General features: G+C 41.5%; 3 protein-coding genes across 16 annotated transcripts in view; 1 reads left to right on the top strand and 2 right to left on the bottom strand.

The window, feature by feature from the left end:
- The window catches only part of LIN52 (lin-52 DREAM MuvB core complex component), a 111,366-nt gene extending 110,453 nt beyond the window's left edge, over window positions 1-913 (bottom strand). For 3 of the 7 annotated variants that reach the window (XR_012036897.1, XR_012036898.1, XM_072839315.1), the window contains exon 1: window positions 542-698. Coding sequence is in view for 4 of the 7 variants with exons in the window: in XM_072839315.1 (XP_072695416.1) it covers window positions 542-572 (31 nt within the window). In the remaining 3 variants the exon portion in view is untranslated. Of the gene's footprint in view, window positions 1-541 lie in introns of all 7 variants that reach the window. The other 4 variants (XR_012036899.1, XM_072839312.1, XM_072839313.1 and 1 more) reach the window with 4 other exon arrangements.
- ALDH6A1 (aldehyde dehydrogenase 6 family member A1) lies at window positions 814-24,480 on the top strand. 2 transcript variants are annotated; one of them, XM_072839289.1, is made up of 12 exons: window positions 814-1,187; window positions 10,939-10,995; window positions 11,993-12,067; window positions 12,244-12,405; window positions 12,652-12,730; window positions 13,142-13,444; window positions 15,328-15,449; window positions 17,223-17,412; window positions 17,618-17,799; window positions 19,165-19,344; window positions 19,608-19,706; window positions 20,892-21,078. In XM_072839289.1, exons 1-12 carry the CDS (start codon window positions 1,140-1,142, stop codon window positions 21,036-21,038), a joined length of 1,644 nt encoding a protein of 547 aa, XP_072695390.1. In that variant the 5' UTR covers window positions 814-1,139; the 3' UTR covers window positions 21,039-21,078. The 2 variants fall into 2 exon arrangements, with proteins under 2 accessions (XP_072695390.1, XP_072695391.1); XM_072839290.1 differs by lacking the exon at window positions 20,892-21,078 and adding an exon at window positions 22,451-24,480 and having other exon boundaries at window positions 825-1,187.
- The window catches only part of BBOF1 (basal body orientation factor 1), a 55,607-nt gene continuing 34,426 nt past the window's right edge, over window positions 3,578-24,758 (bottom strand). The window contains exon 11 of one of the 7 annotated variants that reach the window (XM_072839288.1): window positions 3,578-3,702. In XM_072839288.1, coding sequence (XP_072695389.1) covers window positions 3,616-3,702 — 87 coding nt within the window. In that variant the 3' untranslated portion in view covers window positions 3,578-3,615. Of the gene's footprint in view, window positions 3,703-18,697; window positions 19,842-24,758 lie in introns of those variants that run through there. The other 6 variants (XM_072839287.1, XM_072839286.1, XM_072839284.1 and 3 more) reach the window with 6 other exon arrangements.

Genomic DNA, 24,758 nt, shown 5'->3' with positions numbered 1-24,758 from the left:
TGGGAGCGGCCAATAAAGGGCAACCATCCCAATCTAGTGAGACAGACAGGAGTATCAGGTTTTCCTCTGCGGCTTAATCCCGGGATGAGGTCAGCCACCAACCCTAGCTAGGGTTTGAGAGAATCGTTTCAGATGCTCACAACGGAGAAATTCGACCCTTCAATGGGGCGCCCTAGGAAGAGGAAAGCTAAGCTTTCACTAAGGCACCACATTTACCCTAGAAGCATCTCCTCCTCGGCTCTGCCTCACCCAAATGGGGCTAAGAGAGGGCTAGAGCGACCCTCGTCCTTTTGCCTGGAATGGGCCACACTAGGGTGCGCACCCTCCTCCACCCTCCTGGTGCACAGAGGGGAAACCGGGTACCTCCGGAGGTGCTGTGAAGAACCCGCGAGCTTGAGGACGCACTCGCATCCTAAGGAAAACTGTAAAGAGTGGGAGCCCAAGGAAAAAAAAGTGCAAGTTTGAGGGACAGACAAGAGAGTGGAAGTCCCCAGCGGAGCAAGGGAGGTTGCAGCCTAAAGATCTCTAAGCCAGTTCTTACCGTCTGTGGGAGACGCCATCTTCCAACCCATGTCACGTGACACCGCCAACCGTCGGCGGGAAAGCGGAGATCCATAAGCCACGCCCCTCCCCCAGAGACCCAATCGCCAGCTCGCAGCCTCTTTTCATTTCCCCGCCCCATAGGGCCATCTTTGCCTAGCCCCGCCCCCAGCGCTGGCCACACCCCCTCGCGCAGCGGATGAGGTGGCGCGACTGCGAAGCTCTTGCAGGGTCTTATTTACTCTCCTCGGTGAGGGGGTGGGGTGGCGGTCGTCCCTGTGGCCAATCGCGGTTCCCGTTTAGGGGGCGTCTCCTCCGAGCGCCCATTACTGAGTACCCAAGTCGGGGCACTGCCCTACCTCCGCCAACAGAATTTGCTGAGGTGGGAGGGCTCTTCCCCTTCTGACCAATCGCATGTCTCCAAGGCTGGGACCGAGGGGTGGGGTCAAGTGTTAGGGCGCGTGATTGGCTAAAGATAGCCTCGTCCACCAATGAAGCGGTGCGGCAGGATGGAGGGGCTAGGCCTGCGCGGCCTGGAGCTTCTGGGGAGTCACCCGCAGTAGGGGCGCGTAGAGGAGGGTGAGAGGCGGCTGAGGACCATGGCGGCGGTCGTGGCGGCGGCGGCAATGCGCGCACGGATCCTGCAGGCGAGTGAGCGTGGGACCGAGGGATCGCGAAGCTAGGAATTGCGTCCTTTCCGTCCACAATCTAAGCCAAAAGAACCCCACTTCTTAGCCGACCTTTCTGTTCCCACCGGACGCGCGCGGCCCCCCTGTCCCAGCCCCTCACTTCTTACCCGCCCTCGTTGGATCCTGGACTGTCACCCCTGGCCCGCTGCCCTTTTACTCTGAAGGCTCTCCTTATCTGGCTTGGGCCCACTCTGCTCCTTCGGCCCTGCCTGCCTCTGCAGTCAATCACTCTTACCCGCACCTCTTGTCGTTCCCTGACCGTGACTCCCTTTCACCTCCGTGCCAGTCACCTCTCTCTCACCAGAAATTCCCTCTTCTGGTCACCTTCTCCTGCCCAGAGCGACCAGATTGTTCCCTTCCCCCCACCCTACCTCACTGTCTGTAATCCATGGTAAGGGAAGGAAGCACATGAGGGGGAGGGTCAGTACATGAACTTTGAATCTCCTTCTAGAAAGCGTACACCAGGTCCCCCCCCCCCCCCAAAGCAGCTATTCGCTGAGCTGTTTTCCCTCTTTGTATTTTCCACGGTCTGTAGACTGGCCTTTTCCTGCTAAGACTTGGTTAGACCTTTAGCAAAGTTACATTATTCATGTTGGTGGTAAATAACGCATAGTTATGCTACCATGATGTCCCAAGCACATGCCAGGGACTAAACATCTCTTTAAAAAAAAAAATGATTGAAGAATGAAGTGATAAGCATCTCTAAAACAGGTGATTGAAAATAAAAAGGGGGGTGCCTGGGTGGCTCAGTGGTGGAGCATCTGCCTTTGGCTCAGGGCATGATCCTGGGGTCCTGGGATCAAGTCCCACATCAGGCCTCCTGGCAGGGAGCCTGCTTCTCCTTCTGCCTATGTCTCTGCCTCTCACTGTGTGTCTCTCATGAATAAATAAATAAAATCTAAAAGAAAAAAAAAGAAACAGGAAGTGTTAATTCTAAGTTCCTAGCCCAAAGTTAGCTCTTAGTGTGCCAACACACCCTCAACGCTTGCCCATGGTGGGGATTAGGCCCTTTCTGAAGCTAGCCTAAGGGGAGAGGTTCTACCAGGAGTTGCATGCCTGAGGCCTGTGGTTTCTAACTCTCTTCATAGTCCTTCCCCAGTTTTCACAGCCTAGCAAGGACTTAGGAGGCAAGATTTACTGCCAGAAACATTCTCCACCCTACAAGAAACAACATTGCCCTTCTTACTTGTTACGTCCAACCTGGGAACTTCTTCCTCCATATTGCTGGACTTTTAGATAATATTAATACTTACCAGGTTGCAGTGAGTTCTACTGCAGAAACTAACACATTTTTAAGATTCTTAGCAAAGTCAGCAAAGGTTCATGTTTAAATGCTATTTAAAGGGATGCCTAGGGATCCCTGGGTGGCGCAGCGGTTTGGCACCTGCCTTTGGCCCAGGGCGCGATCCTGGAGACCCGGGATCGAATCCCACGTCGGGCTCCCGGTGCATGGAGCCTGGTTCTCCCTCTGCCTATGTCTCTGCCTCCCTCTCTCTCTCTCTCTCTCTCTCTCTGTGTGACTATCATAAACAAATTTTTAAAAAATTAAAAAAAATAAATAAAGGGTTGCCTAGGTGGCTCCGCGGTTGAATGTCTGCCTTTGGCTCAGGGCATGATTCCCGAGGTCCAGGATTGAGTCCCGCATCCAGCTCTCTGAAAGGAGCCTGCTTCTCTCTCTGTCTCTCTCTATGTGTCCCTCATGAATAAATAAAATATTTTTTTTAAAAAATGCTATTTAAAGGGACAGCGTAGAGAAGGGGCTGGAAGAGTTTGTTAGTCTGGCTTTATTCATCTATTTCTTGCTGTGATCCAAGTTCTATTTTTCTAGTATCTTTTTTTTAGTAGTACAGATACAAAGTTTCTACCCTATAATTTCCATTACCAACTTATCCTTGAAATCTTTTACCAAAATTGACTTTTTTCCTTTGCCTCCTCACCATCACAGTGAGTCATTAATAGCCTTAAGAAGATATTTTGTCCTGGGATACCTGGGTGTCTCAGTTGGTTAAGCATCCAAATCATTTTGGCTCAGGGTTGTGGGATCAAGTTTCCATGCTGGGATTGGAGTCTGCTTAAGATTCTCTCTCTCCCCTCCACAACCCTCTTCCTACTTAAAAAAAAAAAAAAAAAAAAAAAAGTATTTTGTCCTTTATTTATTTTTTATTTTATTTATTTTATTTTTATTTATTTATTTATTTTTATGATAGTCACAGAGAGAGAGAGAGAGAGAGAGAGAGGCAGAGACACAGGCAGAGGGAGAAGCAGGCTCCATGCACCAGGAGCCTGATGTGGGATTCGATCCCGGGTCTCCAGGATCACGCCCTGGGCCAAAGGCAGGCGCCAAACCGCTGCGCCACCCAGGGATCCCCGTATTTTGTCCTTTAAATCAAGGAGAAGAATCATCCTTCCTATGCACTTTATTTTGGACACAGACACTATTTTCTGATTCATTTGAAGAAACTTCTGAGTTGACCTGAAAAAGAACAGAAATGGTAATCTTTAGCCAAATAGGAACAACTGTAACATGAAACTCTGATAAAGAGTAGTCTAGGGGGTGCCTGGGTGGCTCAGATGGTTAAGCATCTGCCTTTGACTCAGATCATGAACCCAGGGTCCTGAGATCAAGTCCCACATCAGGAGCCTACTTCTCCAGCTCCCTCTGCCCCTCCCTCTGCTCCTGCTATCTAATTCTTGCTCTCTCTCAAATAATAAAATCTTTAAAAATAAAGTAGTCTAGATTCTGACAGTCATGAATTTCAGAGCATCATCAAAAGGGTCTATAAAGGAAAGAGCTTGTGTTTTCAGTAATTTTAAGTACATATGGTGCTTGATGTTCGATAGCTCAACTTAAAACTTTTTGATTTTACAGTGGTGTGAAAGCAGTATGCCTTCAGTAGAAACTGTATTTGGAATTTTGAGTTTTTATGCCCTTTGCATCCCAGTGAAATGCAGTATGATAGTCTTGAGGGGATGCTGGGCAGCTCTCCATCAGCCACATGATCACCAGGTTAAACAATTGATACACTTATAACCATTCTGTACCCATACAATCATTCTTTTTTTCACTTTCAGAAACAGTATTCAGTTCATTGCATTAGATATTCAACACTTCATTATAAAATAGTAATTGTGTTAGATGATTTTGCCCAACTATAGGCTAATGTAACATGAACATGTTTAAGCTAGGCTAGGCTAAGTTGTGATGTTCATTTGGTAGGTTGGGTATATTAAATGCATTTTCAACTTACAATGGGTTTATCACTCATATTCAGAGATAAGAAAACCAGTCTTTTTTTTTTTTTTAGATTTTATTTACTTATTCATGAGAGACACACAGAAAGAGGCAGAGACACAACACAGACAGAGGGAGAAGCAGGCTCCATGCAGGGAGCCTGATGTGGGACTCGATCCCAGGACTCCAGGATCATGGCCTGGGCTGAAGGCAGAGGCTCAACCACTAAGCCACCCAGGCGTCCCAAGAAAACCAGTCTTAAAGAAACTCTGTGATTTGCCTCTGAGATGTGCTTTAAAGAGTACAGGGTTTACAATCACACTTGCATTCTTTCCCACCTTCACCACCTTCTTGTTTTTTTTGTTTGTTTGTTTGTTTGTTTGTTTTTAAGATTTATTTATTTCAGAGAAAGAGAGAGAGAACAAGTAGGGTGAGGGGCAGAAGAACAGGGAGACTCTCAAGCAGACTCCACACTGAGCATGGAGCCCAATGCGGGGCTTGATCTCATGCCTGTGCGATCATGACTTGAGCCAAAACCAAGAGTAGGTGCTCTACTGACTGCCACCCAGCCCACCCACCCCCACCTGCCAAGCTCCACCACTTTCTGGTTTTTAAGAATATTTGTGAAGATTGGAATTCATGATTATAATGAAGTAAATTACCTGACACTTAAGTAAATTACCTGACACTCCAGGGTCTTTCAGCTAGTGACTGATGGGGCTAAGAATTCAGGACTTAAGTTTTGGTATCTCTTTTTGTGTCAGGCACTGTCCCCAGGCTTTGGGAAAGGAGAGGTAAGTAAAACACTCACTGAAAACTCCTCTGTTAGTGGCTCAGCGGTTTAGTGCCGCCTTCAGCCCAGGGCCTGATCCTGGAGACCTGGAATCGAGTCCCACATCAGGCTCCCTGCATGAAGCCTGCTTCTCCCTCTGCCTCTCTCTCTCTCTCTCTCTGTGTCTCTCATGAATAAATAAAGAAAAGAAAACTCCTCTGTTATAACGCAATGATAGTGCACAGACAACTGCAGGGGTGTAGGGAAACTATCCCAAACTCAACCTGTCCATTCAGGAAAAGATTCCAAAAGAATTCGCTCCAGGCTTGACTTTTGCAAGACTAACAGACCTTCAGCCAAAGGGAAAAGGGAGTGCAAGGGAGTGCCTGATAAAGGAAATAGCAAGTATGACATAAACACCAAGAGAGGAAGAATTTTGGTGTGACTGGATAGAGGATACTTTCTTCAGCAACAGTGCTAATGAGTGTTTCTTGAGAAATGAAGATAGGAGACCCAACCTGTCAAAAACTCTATACTAATGTTTTGTTATGCCACATGCAGTTCCTTTCATACCCTCTTGATGTCAGGGAAGTTGTGTATAAGTAAAAAAGTAAAATTAAGTGGCTTAGAATGCTCATTGGCTGATCTATACATTTTCTGCCTTGTAAGAGAGTATGCATGAAACATAATACTAACTGATTGCTTGGTGAGTACTCATTCTTTCATTCTGCAAAAAATGTTATTGAATGCTTACTCTATTTCAGGAATGGTGTCAGGGGCTGAGGACATAGCCATCTAGTGATCTTTAAGGAGAGAGAGACCTAATAATTAGGTGCTTGGTCTAGACTTGATATTTTGACTTAAAAGCTTCTGACTCTGCTACTTCTGCTTTCACTCTCAGAAGTTAACTTTGTCTTTTCCTACTTTGGAGATTACAGAAACCATCAGTTGAGAACTCCCTCAGCTACCTACTACCAGACATACAAAACTGACCTGCACTGATACCCAAAGTGATGGCTAAGTAAGAGGCTAAGGAGTAGGAGAGACCCAAGCAAATGGGATGAAACAATTCCAGGCAAGAAGGGACAGCATGTACACAGAACACAAAACACATGTTCCAAAATGCCTAGAGCATATACAGCAAGGAGGAAAGGCCTTTCAAGCTATGAAACTTGAGATGAAGTCTTCTAAGCAACATCAAGATTAGTCTTTATCTAAAAACAGAGGAAAGCCATTAGAGCTTTTTAAACAAGAGAGTAATCTGCCCTGGGCAGCCCATGTGGCTCAATGATTTAGCACCACCTTCAGCCCAGGATGTGATCCTGGAGACTCGGGATCCAGTCAGTCAGGCTCCCTGCATGGAGCCTGCTTCTCCCTCTGTCTGTGTTTCTGTCTCTGTCTCTCTCTCATGAATAAATAAATAAAATCTTAAAAAAAAAAAAAAAAGAGTAATCTGCCCAGATTTGTGTTTTAGAAAACCTCACTGGCTTAGGGTAGGAAACTAGATTCAGCAAGCTTAAGATTGGAGGTTGAGAGATCTGTTAGGAAACAGTTAAGTCTAGGTGAGAGACAATGATGATAGAGACTATGGGGATGGCAGGAGGGGTAGAGAAAAAGGTCTGTGTTCCAAGGACTTCTAGGAGGACAGATTGCCAGGAATTGTTTGATTCACTGTGGAGAGAGAGGGAGGAATTGTGGTGACATTCAGGTTTCTTCTTGGGCAACTTAGGTGAATAGTGGCCCCCTTCACTGAAAGGTGGGATAGAGAAAGCCAGGCAGCTTGATGAGAGAAAGGTGAGGACTTCCACTTTTTCAATATGTACCTGAATAACACCAAGGTAGAGGCATAGTGAAGACAGTTGGGTGGGTGTTATCTGAAGAGGAAGAGCTGGCTAAGAACTACAGATTTGGGCATCATCAGAATCTAGATCATCAAGCCACAGGAGTTGATGAAATCATCCAGGGAGAATGTGCAGAATAGGAAAAGGCAGCCTAGGACAAAACCTTGAATTTAAATAGATAGTGGCCAGGTAGCAGAGGACTAATCAGCACAGAAGGCAGAGATGTGTCAGAAGAGACACAGGACATCCCTGAAGACAAGTGAAAAGGGCATGAAAAATCAAGTATAGGAAGACTGGGAAGAACCCAAGGGATGTAGGAAGTCACTGGTGTTTGGTCATGAAGGTTGGAGTAGACTGAAGGGTTCGTGGGAAATGAGGAAATAAAAGGTAATTAGCAAAGAGAATCCTTGCTATTGGATGGAGAGATGTTTAAGTTTCAGGAAAGAAAGGATAATTGATGTGTCTGGGTGGGAGGGGCAGGAAAGGTGGGTTTTAGAGCACAGGTGCAGAGGAACCTCATCAGTTAGTCCACAGATACTAGTTGTGCACTTCAGTCTTTCAGTCACTTTTTCCCCACTGAGCTTGCTAGCTACCTGCTCCCTTGTAAGAAGAAAGGAGGAAAAGGGGTGCCTGGGTGGCTCAGTCAGTTAAATGTCTGCCTGTGACTCAGGTCATGGTCTCAGGGTCCTGGGATCAAGGCCCACACCAGACTCTGTTCTAAGCAGAGAGTTTGCTTCTCCCTCTCTCTCTCCCCCTCCTTGCCCCACCATGCACTCTCTCACACACACAAGTAAATCTTTAAAAGAGAGAGAGGGAGAGTGAGAGAAAGGGAGGAAGAAAGGATGGGTATAGGTCAGTTTTGTAGATTTGCTAGTAGGAAGTTAAAGTTCTCATCTGATGGTTTCCAATCCCTCTGAAGTAGAAAAAACAAAGGTCAGCTCTTAAGAGAGGGGTAGCAGTAGGGTTAGAATTTTTTTTTTTTTTAACTGCGGGATTGTACCCTGAGCCAAAGGCTGACGCTCAACCACTGAGCCACCCAGGTGTCCCCAGGGTTGGAAATTTTAAGAGAGTAAGTTCTGAAATAGCAAGGAGTGAGATAAGCTTTGAAATAGCAAGGAATTGGGATGCTTGGATGGCTCAGCGGTTTAGTGCCTGCCTTTGGCCCAGGGTGTGATCCTGGAAACCCAGGATCGAGTCCCATGTCCGGCTCCCTGCGTGGAACCTGCTTCTCCCTCTGCCTATGTCTATGCCTCTCTGTGTGTGTCTCTCATGAATAAATAAAAATCTTAAAAAAAAAATAGCAAGGAATAAGAGCAAATAAGTAGCAGGGAGATAGAGATAGCAAGGAGATAAGAGATAATAGTAAGGAGATACGAAAAGTTTTGAAATAGCAAGGAGTGAGAGCAAAAAGTATAATAATAGGGGATCCCTGGGTGGTGCAGTGGTTTAGCGCCTGCCTTTGGCCCAGGGTGCGATCCTGGAGACCTGGGATCGAATCCCACGTCGGGCTCCCGGTGCATGGAGCCTGCTTCTCCCTCTGCCTATGTCTCTGCCTCTCTCTCTCTCTCTCTCTCTCTCTGTGTGACTATCATAAATAAATAAAAATTTAAAAAAAAAGTATAATAATATAGGAGTAACATCGAATGAGCACCAACAACTTGCTATTTTCCATATTGGGACAATCTTGACCATAACAATTGTAAAGTAGGTGAGCAAGTCAGATGTAGTGCCTACCTTAATGGAACTTCAGCCTTTTTGTTTGTTTGTTTTTAGATTTTATTTATTCATGAGAGAGACACACACACACAGAGTGAGAGAGGCAGAGACAGAAGCAGGGTCTATGTAGAGATCCTGATGTGGGACTCAATCCCGGGTCTTCAGGATCAGGCCCTGGGCTGAAGGCGTCACTAAACTGCTGAGCCACCAGGCTGCCCAAACTTCAGCCTTTTAGGCAACAAATACCCAGGCAATTACAACTAAGACAGAAAAACCTGATAGGGTTAGTACTGGCTGCTAACCTAGTCTGGGGTGGGGGCAGTTAGCTATCCAGTGGACCTTTCATTTGTACTGTAGATGTTTATTAAACACCTACTATGTAGCAGGTAACATGTTGGTGTTGGGAACATTGCTATAAATAAGACATGGTGGGCTCCAGAAGAGTGTTGATGGTTTGAAAGTTTTTGTGGGGAATGGGAGAGGAAGTAGATGAGGCATTTGGAAGAATTGTCTGCTGGCCCAAAGGACCTGCATCCTTTCCCCTGGTTGGTGCTGCAAGAACACAAATTCTTGTACCTCGTTTAGCCCTAAGCACTTTGGTTAATGTGTCTGTCTTCAGACAAGATAAAAGATTATTAGATTGCAGTTTTCCTTTATATCCCATTCTAAATGTTTGTTTTCTGAATTTGATATATTTGTCTTTGAATATTTCTTAAAACAACTTCCATAGCATATATACAAATGAGGGATTATTTTATTGTAACTGACCCCTCTCCCTCCAACATGCTGATTATAGCCTATTAAATCTTAACTATATAGTACATTCTTTTCCTATAAGGTACATGTGGCATTTTTTTTTTTTTTTTTATTTATGATAGTCACACAGAGAGAGAGAGAGAGAGAGAGAGGCAGAGACACAGGCAGAGGGAGAACCAGGCTCCATGTACCGGGAGCCCGACGTGGGATTCAATCCCGGGTCTCCAGGATCGCGCCCTGGGCCAAAGGCAGGCGCCAAACCGCTGCGCCACCCAGGGATCCCTACATGTGGCATTTTTTAAAACAGCTTTCTTGAAGTAAAATTGACATAAACTGTACATATTTAGGGTATTTCATTTGATAAGTTTTATATTTGCATATGCCTGTGAAAACATCATCACAATCAAGATAGTGGACATATCCATCAGAAAATGTTTTCTTTTTACTCTGTCTTCTGTACTTCCTCCATCATCCCCAGGCAGCCACTGATCTGCTTTCTCACCCTATTGGTTCATTTGCATTTTCTAGTTTTATATAAATGGAATTGTACAGTGTGTACTGTTTTGTCTGATTTCTTTCACCCAGTATAATTGTTGTAGTTATCGATGTTATTGCATGTATAATAGTTCCTTTCCATTGCTGAGTATTATTTTAGTGTATGGATATACCTCATTCCATACACTATTCCCTATTCACCCATTCAATAGTGGACATTTAGGTTGTTGCTAAGTTTTGGGCTATTACAACTGCTATGAGCATTTGTGTTTAAATATTTATATGGGGGCAGCCCGGGTGGCTCAGCGTTTTAGTGGTTTAGCGCCGCCTTCAGCCCAGGGCCTGATCCTGGAGACCCAGGATCGAGTCCCATGTCAGGCTCCCTGCATGGAGCCTGCTTCTCCCTCTGCCTGTGTCTCTGCCCCTCTCTCTCTCTCTCTCTCTCTGTCTGTCATGAATAATTAAATAAAATCTTTTAAAAAATAAATATTTATATGGGCATATTATACTACCTTTGACACTTGGTTATGTACTATCAGACATATGACACCTGTTGTGTTAAATACCATCTAAGAATTTTCATATTAGGATCTGTGGTGATGACATTTTTCAGGCCAAATATTAGGAAAATATGATCTAATAAAAAACATTTTTAAATCAGGACTCTTCTGGAAATTGAGGACGTGATCATTATGGATTATTATTTTCTCATAGTTTGCTGTACCTCATAGACTGTTATCTTTTCTCTTTAAAGACTGTATGACCATTAAGAGCAAATACCAAGTCCTCTTCCATATACCTACAGTAACTAGTGTAATGTTAAGTATATAGTAGCTATTTGCTAAGTCTTTAATAATTTTCTGCTCTCATCAAAATAATCATTCTTTTACCTCACAGGTCTCTTCCAAGGTGAATTCCACTTGGTATCCAGCATACTCCTTCTCTTCTTCAGTGGTAAGTTTATTTGGCACTGAAGTTGGATTTCCAAGAAGGAATACAGTATAATTTTGGGATTTTTCCCATTTACTTTCTTTACAAATTTGTGACAAGAATATATGTGAAATTTTCTCTCTTGGTTTTCTTATCTAGTATTATTTTAATTATGTCATAAACATTTTCAGTATTGCAAAATGCTCTTTATACTTACTATTTTTAATGGCTGCATAATATTCTGCCAAATATATATAGCCAGAATTAACTAAAAATTTTCCCATATAATACTTAGATTGATTCAATTTTTCAATATTATAATGCAAACATTTATATAGTTTTTTCCCTTCTTTTAGATAATTTCCATTCTGAGGTAAGATTACTATGTCAAAAAATACATTTTCATGGCTTCTAGAGGTTTTATTGATTCTGCCAGATAGTTGTCCTCTTCACAATCTTTATAAGTTGTTTTTATAAAACTGTCAGCCATTTGCAGTATCTAGAATCCAATAAGGATAGGTGCTCAAAATCCTTTTTATCTATAAGCACACACTGTAACACAGTAGTCCTTCACATTTTTTAGTCCACAGCCCCCTCTGAAAATTTAATGTAAGCAAGCTACTTCTTAGAAAAACTACACACAAAAATATTAAAAAAACAAAACAACTTTTTATCACAAAGGTAATACATGCCCATGGTGAGAGGTTAGAAAGTCAGCTGGCCAACAAGCCTTACGAGCTAGTCTTTGTTAACACAGAAGCTACTACTTTTTTAGTGTAAGCCTCATAGTGACGTAAAGTTCCACACTGATTATCAAGGAAGTTTCCTTTCTCAAGAGAGATCATAATAGAGGCTCAGCCACATCTTAAGGCTATAGACAAGTACACCATGTATCTCTTTCCTTGTGGTAACATTTCTAGAGAAGAGATGATTCATTTATCAACCCTGAATTCCTTCCTCTTTGTGAAGGAGAGAGAAGCAATGAACTAATATAAAGTTTTGTGGGGTTTTTATTTTCCAGCCAACTGTAAAGCTCTTCATTGATGGGAAATTTGTTGAATCCAAAAGTGACAAATGGATTGACATCCACAACCCAGTAAGCAAAGCTGCTTTGGGATTTAAACTGACTAGTCCAGAATTCTGGGAATGTGGTGGGAAGTTAGGAACCTGGGTGTGTGTCATGTGAAGTACATAATGCTGCCCCTGTGACTAGATGAAAAATGGAGAAGGTGATGATGATGCAAAAGATGATGTGCTGCTTTTTCCCATCAGGCCACCAATGAGGTCATTGGTCGGGTTCCTCAGGCCACCAAGGCTGAAATGGATGCAGCCGTTACTTCTTGCAAACGTGCTTTTCCTGCATGGGCAGACACTTCTGTGTTAAGCCGCCAGCAGGTCCTGCTCCGCTATCAACAACTCATTAAAGAAAACTTGGTAAGAAATTAGAATGGTGTCATTTTCTAAACTGTTGCCTAGGATACTTGTCACACCCACACAGAAGCCCTTTCAGCTGCTCTCCGTTAACTCTATAATCCAGAAAGTCATAGATCATGGCTTTCTCCCTTGTACTACTTCTCCCTTGTACTACTTCTTGTACTTTTTTGTTCTTCCTTGGCTACCTAAGAACTAAAACCAATGCACATCCTTGCATTGGTTTCTATTTGTGTGCTTTTTCTCTAGAAAGAAATTGCCAAGTTAATCACACTGGAACAAGGGAAGACCCTCGCTGATGCAGAAGGAGATGTATTCCGAGGCCTTCGTAAGCTGGGAGTCCCTCTTTGGGAGTTCAGGAACCTTTTGGGAAAGAGCAAAGGGAAGATAGGAGGCAATGATCTCAGAATGGGAGGTTGCTTCTTCCAGGTAGATTTTGCTATCCCATAACATCTTTTTTAATACTTGTGGGAAATAACAATACTTCTCAGGTACATAGAAAATAGTTTGCTTCATTTATTTTACTTGATCTTCCAGTAGGTACATGCATTTCACTCTCTTTTCCCCCCCATTTGGAGAATCTCATTTTGTACATCCCCTTCACATGGAAGGGCAAATCAAGGTTTCTTCCCTGTGTCATTGGCCTGAGCCATTCTTTATCCTCAGGAATGACTAGAATATGACGAAGCTAAGTAGTACACAGTGGAGAGCTGGTGGTCTGACTACTTCTCTGTTCCAGAGGTGGTCGAGCATGCCTGCAGTGTGACATCTCTCATGCTGGGAGAGACCATGCCATCCATCACCAAAGATATGGACCTTTATTCCTACCGTCTGCCTCTGGGAGTATGTGCAGGCATTGCTCCATTCAATTTTCCTGCCATGATCCCTCTTTGGATGTTTCCCATGGCCATGGTGTGTGGAAATACCTTCCTGATGAAACCATCAGAGCGAGTTCCTGGAGCAAGCATGCTTCTTGCTAAGCTGCTCCAGGACTCTGGTGCCCCGGATGGGACACTGAATATCATCCATGGACAACATGAAGGTAACTGCCCTTCTGTACATGGCATTTAATCTGGCTACCAAAAAAATCAAGGTGTTGAGTGGCAAAGGAATATTTTAGGATGAGGAACCTAGGGAAGAAGGGATTTACTAACAGTAATCTCCGTGTTTGAAGATAATGTGTGTTGACTGTTTGCCATCTCTATGCTAAAGTAACTAATTGAGGAGTAGCAATGCTTCTTGCCCTACAGAACACCTTGGGACAAAGAAGTCTGGATTAGGGCAAGACCCAAATAAAAGATAAAGTTTTCTCTTCAATATTGAGAAAATTTCTAGATCTTAAAGACATTCTAATTCATGTAGTAATAGCTAACACTTAAAAAGCATTTCTGTGTTTTAGGTACTGTTTCTAGTGCCTTTCATATATTATCTCATTTATTCTTTATAACAATCCCTCAAGTAGGTAATGTTTTTCCATTTTACAGGTAAGAAAACTGAGGCATAATGAAATTAAGTAATTTGCCCAAAGTCACAGTGCTAGAAACTATCAAAGCCAAGTACCCAGGAAAGCTGACTCTAGTTTTTACTTTTATTTTTATTATTTATTTATTTTTATTTATTCATGAGAGACAGAGAGAGAGAGAGAGAGAGAGGCAGAGACACAGGCAGAGGGAGAAGCAGGCTCCATGCAGGGAGCCCGATGCGGACCTTGATCCCAGGACTCCAGGATCATGCCCTGGGCTGAAGGCAGGCGCTAAACCGCTGAGCCACCCAGAGTTCCCTGGCTTTTACTTTTAAATACTAAGCTATATTGCTGCTCCCATGAGGGCACAGTAGTATGAGAGTGGCAACCAGAGTCCTGGTTATATAGTGACAATTAAGGACATACCACATTCTTAAAGGACAACTTGAGTATTAAAAGGCCCTGGGCTGAAGGCGCCACAAAGCTACACTGCTGAGTCACCGAGGCTGCCCAAGGCTGCTATTTTGGGACACCTGGGTGGCTCAGCATCTGCCTTTGGCTCAGGGCGTGATCCTGCGGTCCTGGGATCAAGTCCCACATCGGGCTCCCTGCATGGAGCCTGCTTCTCCCTCTGCCTCTGTCTCTGCCTCTCTGTGTTTCTCATGAATAAATAAATAAAAATCTTTAAAAAAAAAAAAAAAAAAGCTGCTATTTTGGAGGAAAACAGGAATTTTTGTTTTTGTTTTTAAAGACTTTTTTAGGGGCACCTGGGTGGCTCAGATGGTTAAGCATCTGCCTTCAGCTCAGGTCAGGATCTCCAGGTCCTGGGATCGAGTCCCACATCAGGCTCTCTGCCCAGCAGGGAGTCTACTTCTCCCTCTCCCTCTGCCCCTTCCCTCTGCTCTCTCCCCCCCACCCCACCTCAGAAATGAATAGGATTTTTTTATTCATTTGAGATAGAGAGTGAACACAAGCAGGAAGGGCAGAAGGAGAAAGTGCTGGTGCAGACCCTGATGTGGGGCTCAATATCACAACCCTGAGATTATGAACTGAGCTGAAACCACTGCATCACCCAGGCCATCCCCACCCCTTCACTCTTGCTTTTGGCTTAGGTCATGATCTCAGGGTGGTGAGATGGAGCCCTGAATTGGGCTCTGTGCTCAGCAGGGAGTTTGCTTGGGGTTCCTCCCCAACCTCATCCCTTTCCTCTTCTCCCTGCCCGCCCCCCTCATGTGCATGCACACACATGCATGGATGCTTTCTCTCTTTCGCAAATAAAATAAATAAAAACATTTTTTTAAAGAATTTAAGAGATAGAAAGAACTTCAAAATTGGAATCTAGAATAGAAAAATAAAAGTATGGAAGCTTCTCATTCACAGCAATGGGAAAGGGGAAATTTGCCATGTTGAGAAGCCCACAGCTATTTGTTCCTTTGTAGTAATCATTTATTTTCTTCCTAAAGCTGTAAACTTTATTTGTGATCATCCGGATATCAAAGCAATCAGTTTCGTGGGATCCAACCAGGCAGGAGAGTATATCTTCGAGAGAGGGTCGCGACATGGCAAGAGAGTTCAAGCCAATATGGTGACTTCCTGTTCCTTTTTCCCCTAAATCTGTTATATGTATTGAAATTACCCACAGACAGCTCTTCAACAGAGGGGCTATTTCCCACTCTAATGCCAGTGTATTTTTATTTCCAGTTCATCCTGAATGAACCTTTAGCCATGAACCTTGTGATGAGTTTTATCCTAAGTCCCTTTCATTACCTTTTTATCCTATACACCTAATCTTGATCACAAAGGGCACCTTTCTCCCTAAGAATGTTATTCAAATGCTTTGGGCTTTAGAGGTAACAGCTGGATTCTGGTTCTGGCCCTGTATCTTCCTTCATACCATGCTTTCTAGTGCTTTATCTTTCCTTCCTGTCAAGGCATATCCTAACTACTATAATGTCAAAGATACGCTTTGCCTGAGAGTCCAAGCTATCTAAGGTACTAGAAAGAGCCAAATATCCCTGTATGTGAGTGTGGTTTCCTTGGTTGCAGTTTGCTCTTCTCTTACTAGCTCCTTGCCTAATACATATTAATTCTTTGATACTAAATATAAAGTTCAATTACCGCTTTCTCACCCTTTGGTTAATGTTGCAGAAAGGATAGCCACCTATGCACAGGCTTGGAACCTGCTTCTGATATGCCTACTTATTTCTTTTCATGGCTAAATGTCTTGGCCATTTTGACTTAAGTCCCTACCCGTTCACGACATATTTACTGAGTATATTCTGTGTCTAATAATATACTATGTGTAATGGGATAAAATTAAGTAGCAGACATGGTATCTATTCATGGACTCCACTACAGTTGTACAGTAGTCCCTGTTCATCTCTGGGAGATGTCTTCCAGGACCCCCAGTGGATCCTGAAACTGGATAGTACTAAATTCCATGTATACTATATTTTTTCCTATACATATGTATCTATGACAAATTTTAATTTATAAACTAGGCACAGTAAGAGATTAATAATAATAAAATAGAACAATCTTAACAATACACTGTAACAATATGGCTTCTCTTTCAAAATGTCTTATTATACTTTATTCACCCTTATGATGATGATGATGTGAGATGATAAAATGCCTACATTATGAAACAAGGTGAGGTGGTGATGTGCCACAGCATCAGGAGGATCATCTGCTTCCAGGCCTCAGTTGATTTTGTGTGACTGAAACTGTCAAAAGTGTAACCACGGAAAAGGGGGGGGGACTACTGTATCTAGAAACATGCATGGACATGACCATGTATGTTATCTTACATAGCTATGTTTCATGAGGCTATGCATCTGGAAGCAAGTCAATTTGGGGAACCTCTTGGTTCTTGGTTCTTGAAGTGGTGTATTCAAAAGGTCCATCTAGTTCACCTTTCAGCTGGCCACTGGCATTATTACTGGCAAGCTCTTTGTTTACATCACTATTCATATAATTGGAAATCCCAGCAGTCAATAGACTATTTCTTGTCTAATTTAGGAAAGAGAAGGGAGTTATTCTTGGTTTCTGGATGCAGTACTTAGCTTGTCAGTTTGTGACTGGAGGTTTTGTTATGCTTTTTGGTAATGGTTTTGATCTAAATAAACACATATCAGCTTATCAGCTAAGGAAGTAGAAAAAAAGTAACCTGGAGATTCGCTCTGTGCTACCAAGACTTTAGCAGTATCAAAATGATAATAAATCTAGCCTCAAAGCAACAAAGGGTATATTCTCTCTTTCCTTAAATTCCCATTTGAAATCTCAGATTCTTTGCTTATTTTCTTAGCCTAACTGAATTTTGCCAAGGGGGATTCATGTACTTTCTGTATTTCCTTAGGGAGCCAAGAACCATGGAGTAGTCATGCCAGATGCCAATAAGGAAAATACCCTGAACCAGCTGGTTGGGGCAGCATTTGGAGCTGCGGGGCAGCGCTGCATGGCTCTTTCCACAGCAATCCTTGTAGGAGAAGCTAAGAAATGGCTGCCAGAGTTGGTGGAGCGTGCCAAAAACCTGAGGGTCAATGCAGGTAATCAGTTATCTGCCTGGCTCCTTTAGACTTTGCATCTGTGACATTAAGCTCTTGGTTTGAGCATTGGCCTGATCAATGGGAGTAATCATGTTGACTCTTTAACCATTGCCTCTCTTTCCACTGTACTTGCCATTTGGAATCATCTTTAGTTGACAGTCATAATTTATTATAATGAAGATCTTACTTTTATGTTGTTTTACAGGAGACCAACCTGGAGCTGATCTTGGCCCTCTGATAACCCCCCAGGCCAAAGAGCGAGTCTGTAATCTGATTGATAGTGGAACAAAGGAAGGAGCATCTATTCTTCTTGATGGTCGAAAAATTAAAGTGAAAGGCTATGAAAACGGCAACTTTGTTGGACCAACCATCATCTCAAATGTCAAGGTGAACAACTCTGGGTTATTTATTTCACAAATATGAGCACTAAAAGCATTTTAGGAGCTATGGAATCTCATCCTTCCAATTTATAAACGAAGCCATTTAATGACTGAGTCTTTGTCTCTTGCTGGTATTCCTCAGTTATTTTACCTTGAGTCTGAATGAGCCTCCTATCCTGATTCCCAACCTCCTTCCACTATACCAATGGCTGGCAAACTTTCCATAAAGGGCTAGATAGTAAATATTTTTGGCTTTGCAAGGATATACAGTCTCTGTCACAACTACTCACTATGGACGTTTTAGTGTGAAAGCATATTAATGTTGTCTGGCTGTTAAATTAACCTTTATTTATAGACAATGGAATTTTAATTTCAAATAACTTTTCATGTCATGATTGATTTCTTTTGCAGCCATTTAGAAAATACTGAAACCATTCTTAGCTTGTCAGCTATACAAAAACAAGCAGCAAGCCACATTTAGCCCATAGGCTGTATTTTGCCAACCCTATCTTTTGTTACTTACTTAATGTTTTTCTCTTCCTGCTCCTTGCTATCTAGCTTATAGTTATTGCAGTGTCTCCATCAATAATCAATCACCCAATATTTATTGAGCATCTACTCTGCACCCCAAATTTAGTTGCATCTTCGCCAGAAAGATATGAAAAAGAATTGATCTCAATTTTTATTTATCGAAACTCTGCAAGTCTCTCAGCTAAAATTAATGACTAAATAAATTGAGGTTAGGAGGCTTTTTTTGAAATTCATATGTCCCCACTAATCCTACTATAATCCTGAATAATTAAGAGTTGAATGTAAGTATAGTAGAGATTAAGAAGCCTCTTGTCATAGAACCATAGGAGAAAAACCCACTTATTAGCAACAAACACACTGACTAGTTGCAGTGGTGAAGGATGTTTTGAATGTTTAATGTGACCTATATCAAAATATAATTATACAGACTCATTTGAGAAGCAAAGGAAACTTACCACAGCTAAGTTTAGCACAGAAACACTCTCCTGTGGTGTTTTCGATATATATTTGATTTATGAAAAATGAATTTCATGTAACCTATCAGTAAGATAACAATTGTGTAAACAGGTTTTACAGGTATAAAGAGGAAAACGGTGATGGGTCATGGGACCTAAAACTACAGTGCTTAAAGGACAGGAGTGTATTTATAGTTAATAGGAATTTCAAGTTGTTTATTGGTTTACAGCTTGAAGATGGAACACAGCAAGAAAGGACTTTTTTTAAAAAGGTGGTTTAAAAATGGAGAGATTCCTAACATGAAAGCTGTCCATATAAACAGTGGGTAATAAAGTACCAGATAAGCATCAAATACTAACTTTTCTGGATGCATCTCTCCTGACAGCCAACTATGACCTGTTACAAAGAGGAGATTTTTGGTCCAGTTCTTGTGGTTCTGGAGACAGACACTTTGGATGAAGCCATCAAGATAGTAAATAGCAATCCATATGGAAATGGAACTGCCATCTTCACCACCAATGGAGCCACTGCTCGAAAATATTCCCACCTGGTGGATGTTGGACAGGTTTGTGAACAGGATTTTTAGGAGATTCTTGTAGCCATGTACTGTTTCCTACCTAAGGGAGGTGGTAAAGTGATTAGTCACCGCCCCTCTGATTTCCTGTAATGCCCCATTTTTTCCTTAGGAATCAAAGTTCATGGGATGCAAGATGGGGTAGAAGTTAGGGTATTTAAAATTGGTCTCTCTGATGTCAGGCATTTGTGCTTCTAGATGGAGAGTTCCTTTGTTTGAGTCCTTTTATTTGTTGTGGATTTGTTCTGCTTTAGGTGGGGGTGAATGTCCCTATTCCAGTGCCTTTGCCAATGTTCTCATTCACCGGCTCTCGATCTTCCTTCAGGGGAGACACCAATTTCTATGGCAAACAGGTAATTGTAAGAAAACGTTTTTTCTTCTAAGAAAGTTTCTTGAACATATTCAGGAACAAGGATTCTGCAAGGAAGGATCTGTGAGTAGCTTCTGTGGGGTCATACACTGTTCAATAGTGCTTGTCAGGAGGTCCCCTAGAAGAAATTTAAAAAGTAACAAAATTTTGCCAAAGCTGCTGCTTCCTGAATACCTCAGGGCAGCAAGATTTTGGGGAAAGAACATGAGGAAGTCCAAGCCTTTATGTATATCCTTTCCTCTGTCTGAGATCCTCTCCTCCTACCTCCCTTTTTTCATCTAACAATCATCTGTCTTGTCTAAGTTTAAAGCATGGACTCCTCCAGAAAATCACCTCTGACCACTACCACCCTCCTTCCTTGAAGCTAGGTTAGATATGCCATCGTGTGCTCCCATTGCACATTTTTCTCTTGTAAGTTATTCATTTACAAGAATTTTCCTGAGCACCTTCTTTGTACCAAACCCTATTCTAGGCACTATAAATACATCACTGAACAAGAAAAATTAAGGAGATCTGGAACTGAATGGTCTGGTTTCACATTCCAGCTCCGCCAGTTATTAACTGTGTGACTTTGGGAGAATGCACCGTCTCTCGAGTTTCTTATCTATAAAATGAGAATAACATTAGTACCTATATATTTCATAAGATTAGTAAGATTAAATCACTATCCCCACATCCTTTAACAGGTACATATGTCCTAAAGCAGGAAGAAGCACAGCAATTTCAAAGAGCAGAAATAAGCAGGGGCACAGAGAGTGAGATGAAGATACAGAGATAGGCGAGGGAAGTCCTGTCGGGCTGTGTAAGCCATGATAAGAAGTCCTCATCACACCATAATTATTATTTACTTCTTAACTGTAGTATCTGGCACAGAGCCAAGTGCTCAAATATGTGTTGAACAAATTGGTGAGTGGAACTTCTTTGTAGCTCCATAGTAATACAGCCATTTTGGAACCTTCAGTAATTAAATGACATGTTTTCTATACAGATCTCTTTTATAGTTCAATTAAAAATTAACAGTGCATATTGCATAGCAGAATGTAATAGTATGACTAACTGGTTAAGAAAACATTTTGGTTTTTTGGAGGCAGCTTATTCACTTTGTGCATTAGTCACAGCTTTTGTGTAATTGACTAGTTTGATACTATTAAGAAAAATTTCTTTCCAGGGGCACCTGGGTGGCTCAGTGGTTGAGCATCTGCCTTTGGCTCAAGTCGTGATCCCAGGGTCCTGGGATCAAGTCCCGCATCAGGCTCTCCACAGGGAGCCTGCTTCTCCCTCTGCCTGTATTTCTGCCTCTCTGTGTCTCTCATGAATAAATAAAATCTTAAAAAAAAAAATTTCTTTCCAGGGAAGCAGAGTAAAACTATTGCTTTTTTTCTCCCCTGTTTTGGTTTAATTACTGTAAGTCATTCTGGTTGAAGGAAAAGACTGACCCCATATACAGCTTGAAGTCTTAAATTCTTAGGTGATCAAATTGCTATTTTGCATCCTGGAAAAAAAACTTGAAAGTAGGTAATAATCTGTCAGTTTTTTTCAATAAAGTACCATGGTCCAGATTTTGTCAAATAATTTTAGAAGAGTACTTTGATCAAGCTAGTGTAATGTTTTTCTAGCAGTAGTATTGCTAGTATTTTTTGGCTTGCTAGTATTTTTAAAGATTTTATTTAGGTATGTATGTATATATGTATGTATATATATATTTATATATAATATAAATATATATATAAAAATATATATATTTATGTATGTATGTATGTATATATGTAATTAAGAGGAGTAGGGAAGCAGCAAAGGGTAGGGAGAGGGACAAGCAGACTCTGCAGAGTGCAGGGCTCCATCCCACCTCCCTGAGATCATGACCTGAGCTGAAATTAAGAGTCAGACACAACTGACTGAGCCACCCAGGGGCCCCTAGCTTGCTAGTATTTTTTGTCTTAGCTCTTATCAGTCTATTCTCTTTCACTCAAACCTAATCTTACAAAATAAACTATATATATATAGTTTATATACATATATATATATATATATAGTCTTAAATATGCTGAATTTTTTTGGTTCACATTATACATGATTTGGAAGTGATTTTGAGTAATATCAGACATTTTACTTTAGATTTATAAGATGTTATGGATTTTATTACATCAGATATAGAGCTATTTATCACTGACAGTTGTCAGAAATAGCATGTATTTCATCCCTAATTGTTAGTTTTTCTCTCCTTCCTGAGAGAAAAACTAACAATTATTGAATAGCAGTTACTTTGCTAGGATGTTTGTAGGTTATTTCATTTTCTCCTCACAGCAACGCTATGCTGGGCCATAGATAACAGTTAAGGCCCAAAGTTACATGGCAGTTGATAAGGAAGAGAGGCAGGATTTGAGCCATGTTCCAAGACCTGAGAGCACAAGACTTTAAGCCCTAGGAACAGAATGAACTGTGAGTTTAATAAATTACATTGTTCAATTTTTCCACTTAGATCCTCTTGACTAGTTTCAACACAATAATAGCTAGGGTTTGACTATTTACTCTGTGGGAGGTATTATGCTAAATGTTTTAGATAGATGATCTAATGAACAATATGTTGGATTTTGGGTGCACCAATTCCTCAAGTGGGAATGTGAGTAGCACTTTTCAGCACCTCCTTCAAAAGTTGATTCAAAGAAAAATCATGAAACCCCCAGGAATATATGCTACCTCTATTTTTTCCCCCTTTGTTCTCTTTAGGGCATCCAATTCTACACACAGATTAAGACCATCACTTCTCAGTGGAAAGAAGAAGATGCCACTCTTTCCTCACCTGCCGTAGTCATGCCTACCATGGGCCGTTAGAAACAAGTTTGTTCTAGACTCAGTCCACCCTGAGTAATCTCTCTATATTCTTGACCAACTTTATTCGCCGACTTTGCTCAAGTCAGATTCCTAGGACTGGAATACCTGGTAACTAAAATTTTTCTCAAGACCATCAAACCCATGCAACGTAGCTCTAGGAGACTCCTACTGTAACTCTGAAACCAGATTTTCACTTGCTCTTCTTACTTCAGCTTCTGAGATAGCTTTTGTAACTGTGAAATGCTTACATGGTATGAGAACTGAGACCTATTTTCTAGAAGTTCTCCCCTTTTCTGATGACTTGAAGGAAGGGAAGATTAGTGTATGGAAAGAAGATCTTCCAGTAACTAGAAGAGGACCTCTTGGATGGGGAAATAGGACAGAAATAATTCACCCTTTGGTTGTTCCTCAAACACAGCCCTCCATAAATGGCAGTGGGGGGAGACCCCTCTGCCAAGCTTTCCTGAGCCTCTCATTTAACCCACACTACACAGGACATAATCCATTTCTACTTATCCCACAGTTGTGACAACTGCTTTCTTTTTCGATGAATGCCACTTTGTCCTAGTGATTTATGACCACTAATCCATCATCGTCACTGTTCCTGCTTCTAAAATCACTTCTCAAGGATACCTCAGTACTCACTGGATAAATCAACTTTTTGTGGTGTGTACCAAGTGTTAAATTTCAGATTTGGCTTCAACAATCAATAATGTTTCAGTCATTAATTCGGGTGCAAATGGAGTTATTGTTTTTTTTTTTAGAAAACTATTTCAAAAGTTTTTTAGGCCCAGAAACCAAGGAGTATTCCAGCTATGAAAGTGTGCAAGACTCTTGCCTTAAGTAAGTATAACCAGATATTACTTGCCGAATTTTTTTAGGTTCTTTTACCTTGCCTGCATTTCTCATTAGTGATAAGTTTTAATGAAAGAACCCTGAATGTAGAGTGATTGGGGCCTAAGAAATTTCAAGGCTCTTCAGGGTATGAAATAGTAAAAAAGAAATGCTTTGGCAAATTCTTTGGCTACCATTAATTCAAATGTCTTTATGCCTTTTGTTCCTTTTGATATAGCTGAACTTTAAGTCAGAAATTGATGAGCTAAAAAAAAAATAGATTTTCAATTGAATCAGTCTTTTCTGATACAGTTTTTACCTAGTGTACTAGGAGAAGTAGGAGAAAGCTCCTGGCTCTGAGAGAATAATCTCTGGTCCTCAGCCAGAAGACATAGGTCATTTATTTTTCTGTTTCCTCATTACTCACTTAGATTATGCTAATCTGCCCCATGGCAGTGATTCAGTGATTAAGGATAGTGAAAACTTGGAAAAAATTTGTGCACTGTGTAGATTTTAAACTTATTACTACCACTACTATATAGAAATGTCAGAATCTTCAATCATTTAAGGTGATTGGAACTTTAATAAAATATATTTATGACCCTAGTGGGTCTTTTTTTTTTTTTTTTTTGATTTGCCTTCCTAAACATGAGGTAATAAAAATTTTTATTTGGTAATAGAATACCCTTTGTTATATCTCTACTTATCACAGCTGGCAACTGATAGTGATATTTAATCCAATCCAACGACTACAGGCTGGGTTGAATGAAAGGTCATATTGTCTAAATTCCAAGTGGAATTAAATATAATCCCAGAGATTCCTAAATTTTCCTTATATTTAAGGGAAATCACTTTTTTTTTTTTAAATACTGGCTCATCAGAATTATGTTGCTCTAATTGGAATCAACTCATTTGGCTAGCTATTTGCCACTTAGAAGAAAGAGTTTGTTTCTTAGATGGAAAAAAATTGCAGTTATATTCAGCTTAAAAATTTAGTATTTTATTTTCTTTTTGCTCTGATGCTGCCTTATTTGAAATTTCTCAGATCCTATGTTGTACTGATTATCAATAAAAAGCTCCTAAAAAGAAAACCTGGCTTTTTTGTTTTTTCATAATGCCTTTGTCCCTTGCTTCTAGGGACTCAGACTTCCCAACTCTATTCAAAGCCAAGAGTTATGTGGCCCTTATATTTATTTTTACATAAAAGATAGTACAGGGCAGCCCGGTGGCTCAGCGGTTTAGCACAGTCTTCAGCCCAGGGTATAATCCTAGAGACCTGGGATTGAGTCCCGCGTCAGGCTTCCTGCATGGAGCCTGTTTCTCCCTCTGCCTGTGTCTCTGCCTCGCTCTCTCTGTATCTCTCATGAAT

This window comes from Canis lupus, chromosome 9 (assembly GCF_048164855.1).
Source record: "Canis lupus baileyi chromosome 9, mCanLup2.hap1, whole genome shotgun sequence".
NCBI lineage: Eukaryota > Metazoa > Chordata > Mammalia > Carnivora > Canidae > Canis > Canis lupus.
This window is presented reverse-complemented; position numbering and strand designations above follow the sequence as displayed.

Excerpts from the sequence above, each read along its gene's own strand:
- ALDH6A1 (XM_072839289.1), top strand. The coding sequence starts at position 1,140 with ATGGCGGCGGTCGTGGCGGCGGCGGCAATGCGCGCACGGATCCTGCAG. Across the intron at positions 17,413-17,617 it reads AAACCTGAGGGTCAATGCAG|GAGACCAACCTGGAGCTGAT; the intron begins GTAATCAGTTAT and ends GTTGTTTTACAG. Across the intron at positions 17,800-19,164 it reads CCATCATCTCAAATGTCAAG|CCAACTATGACCTGTTACAA; the intron begins GTGAACAACTCT and ends CTCTCCTGACAG.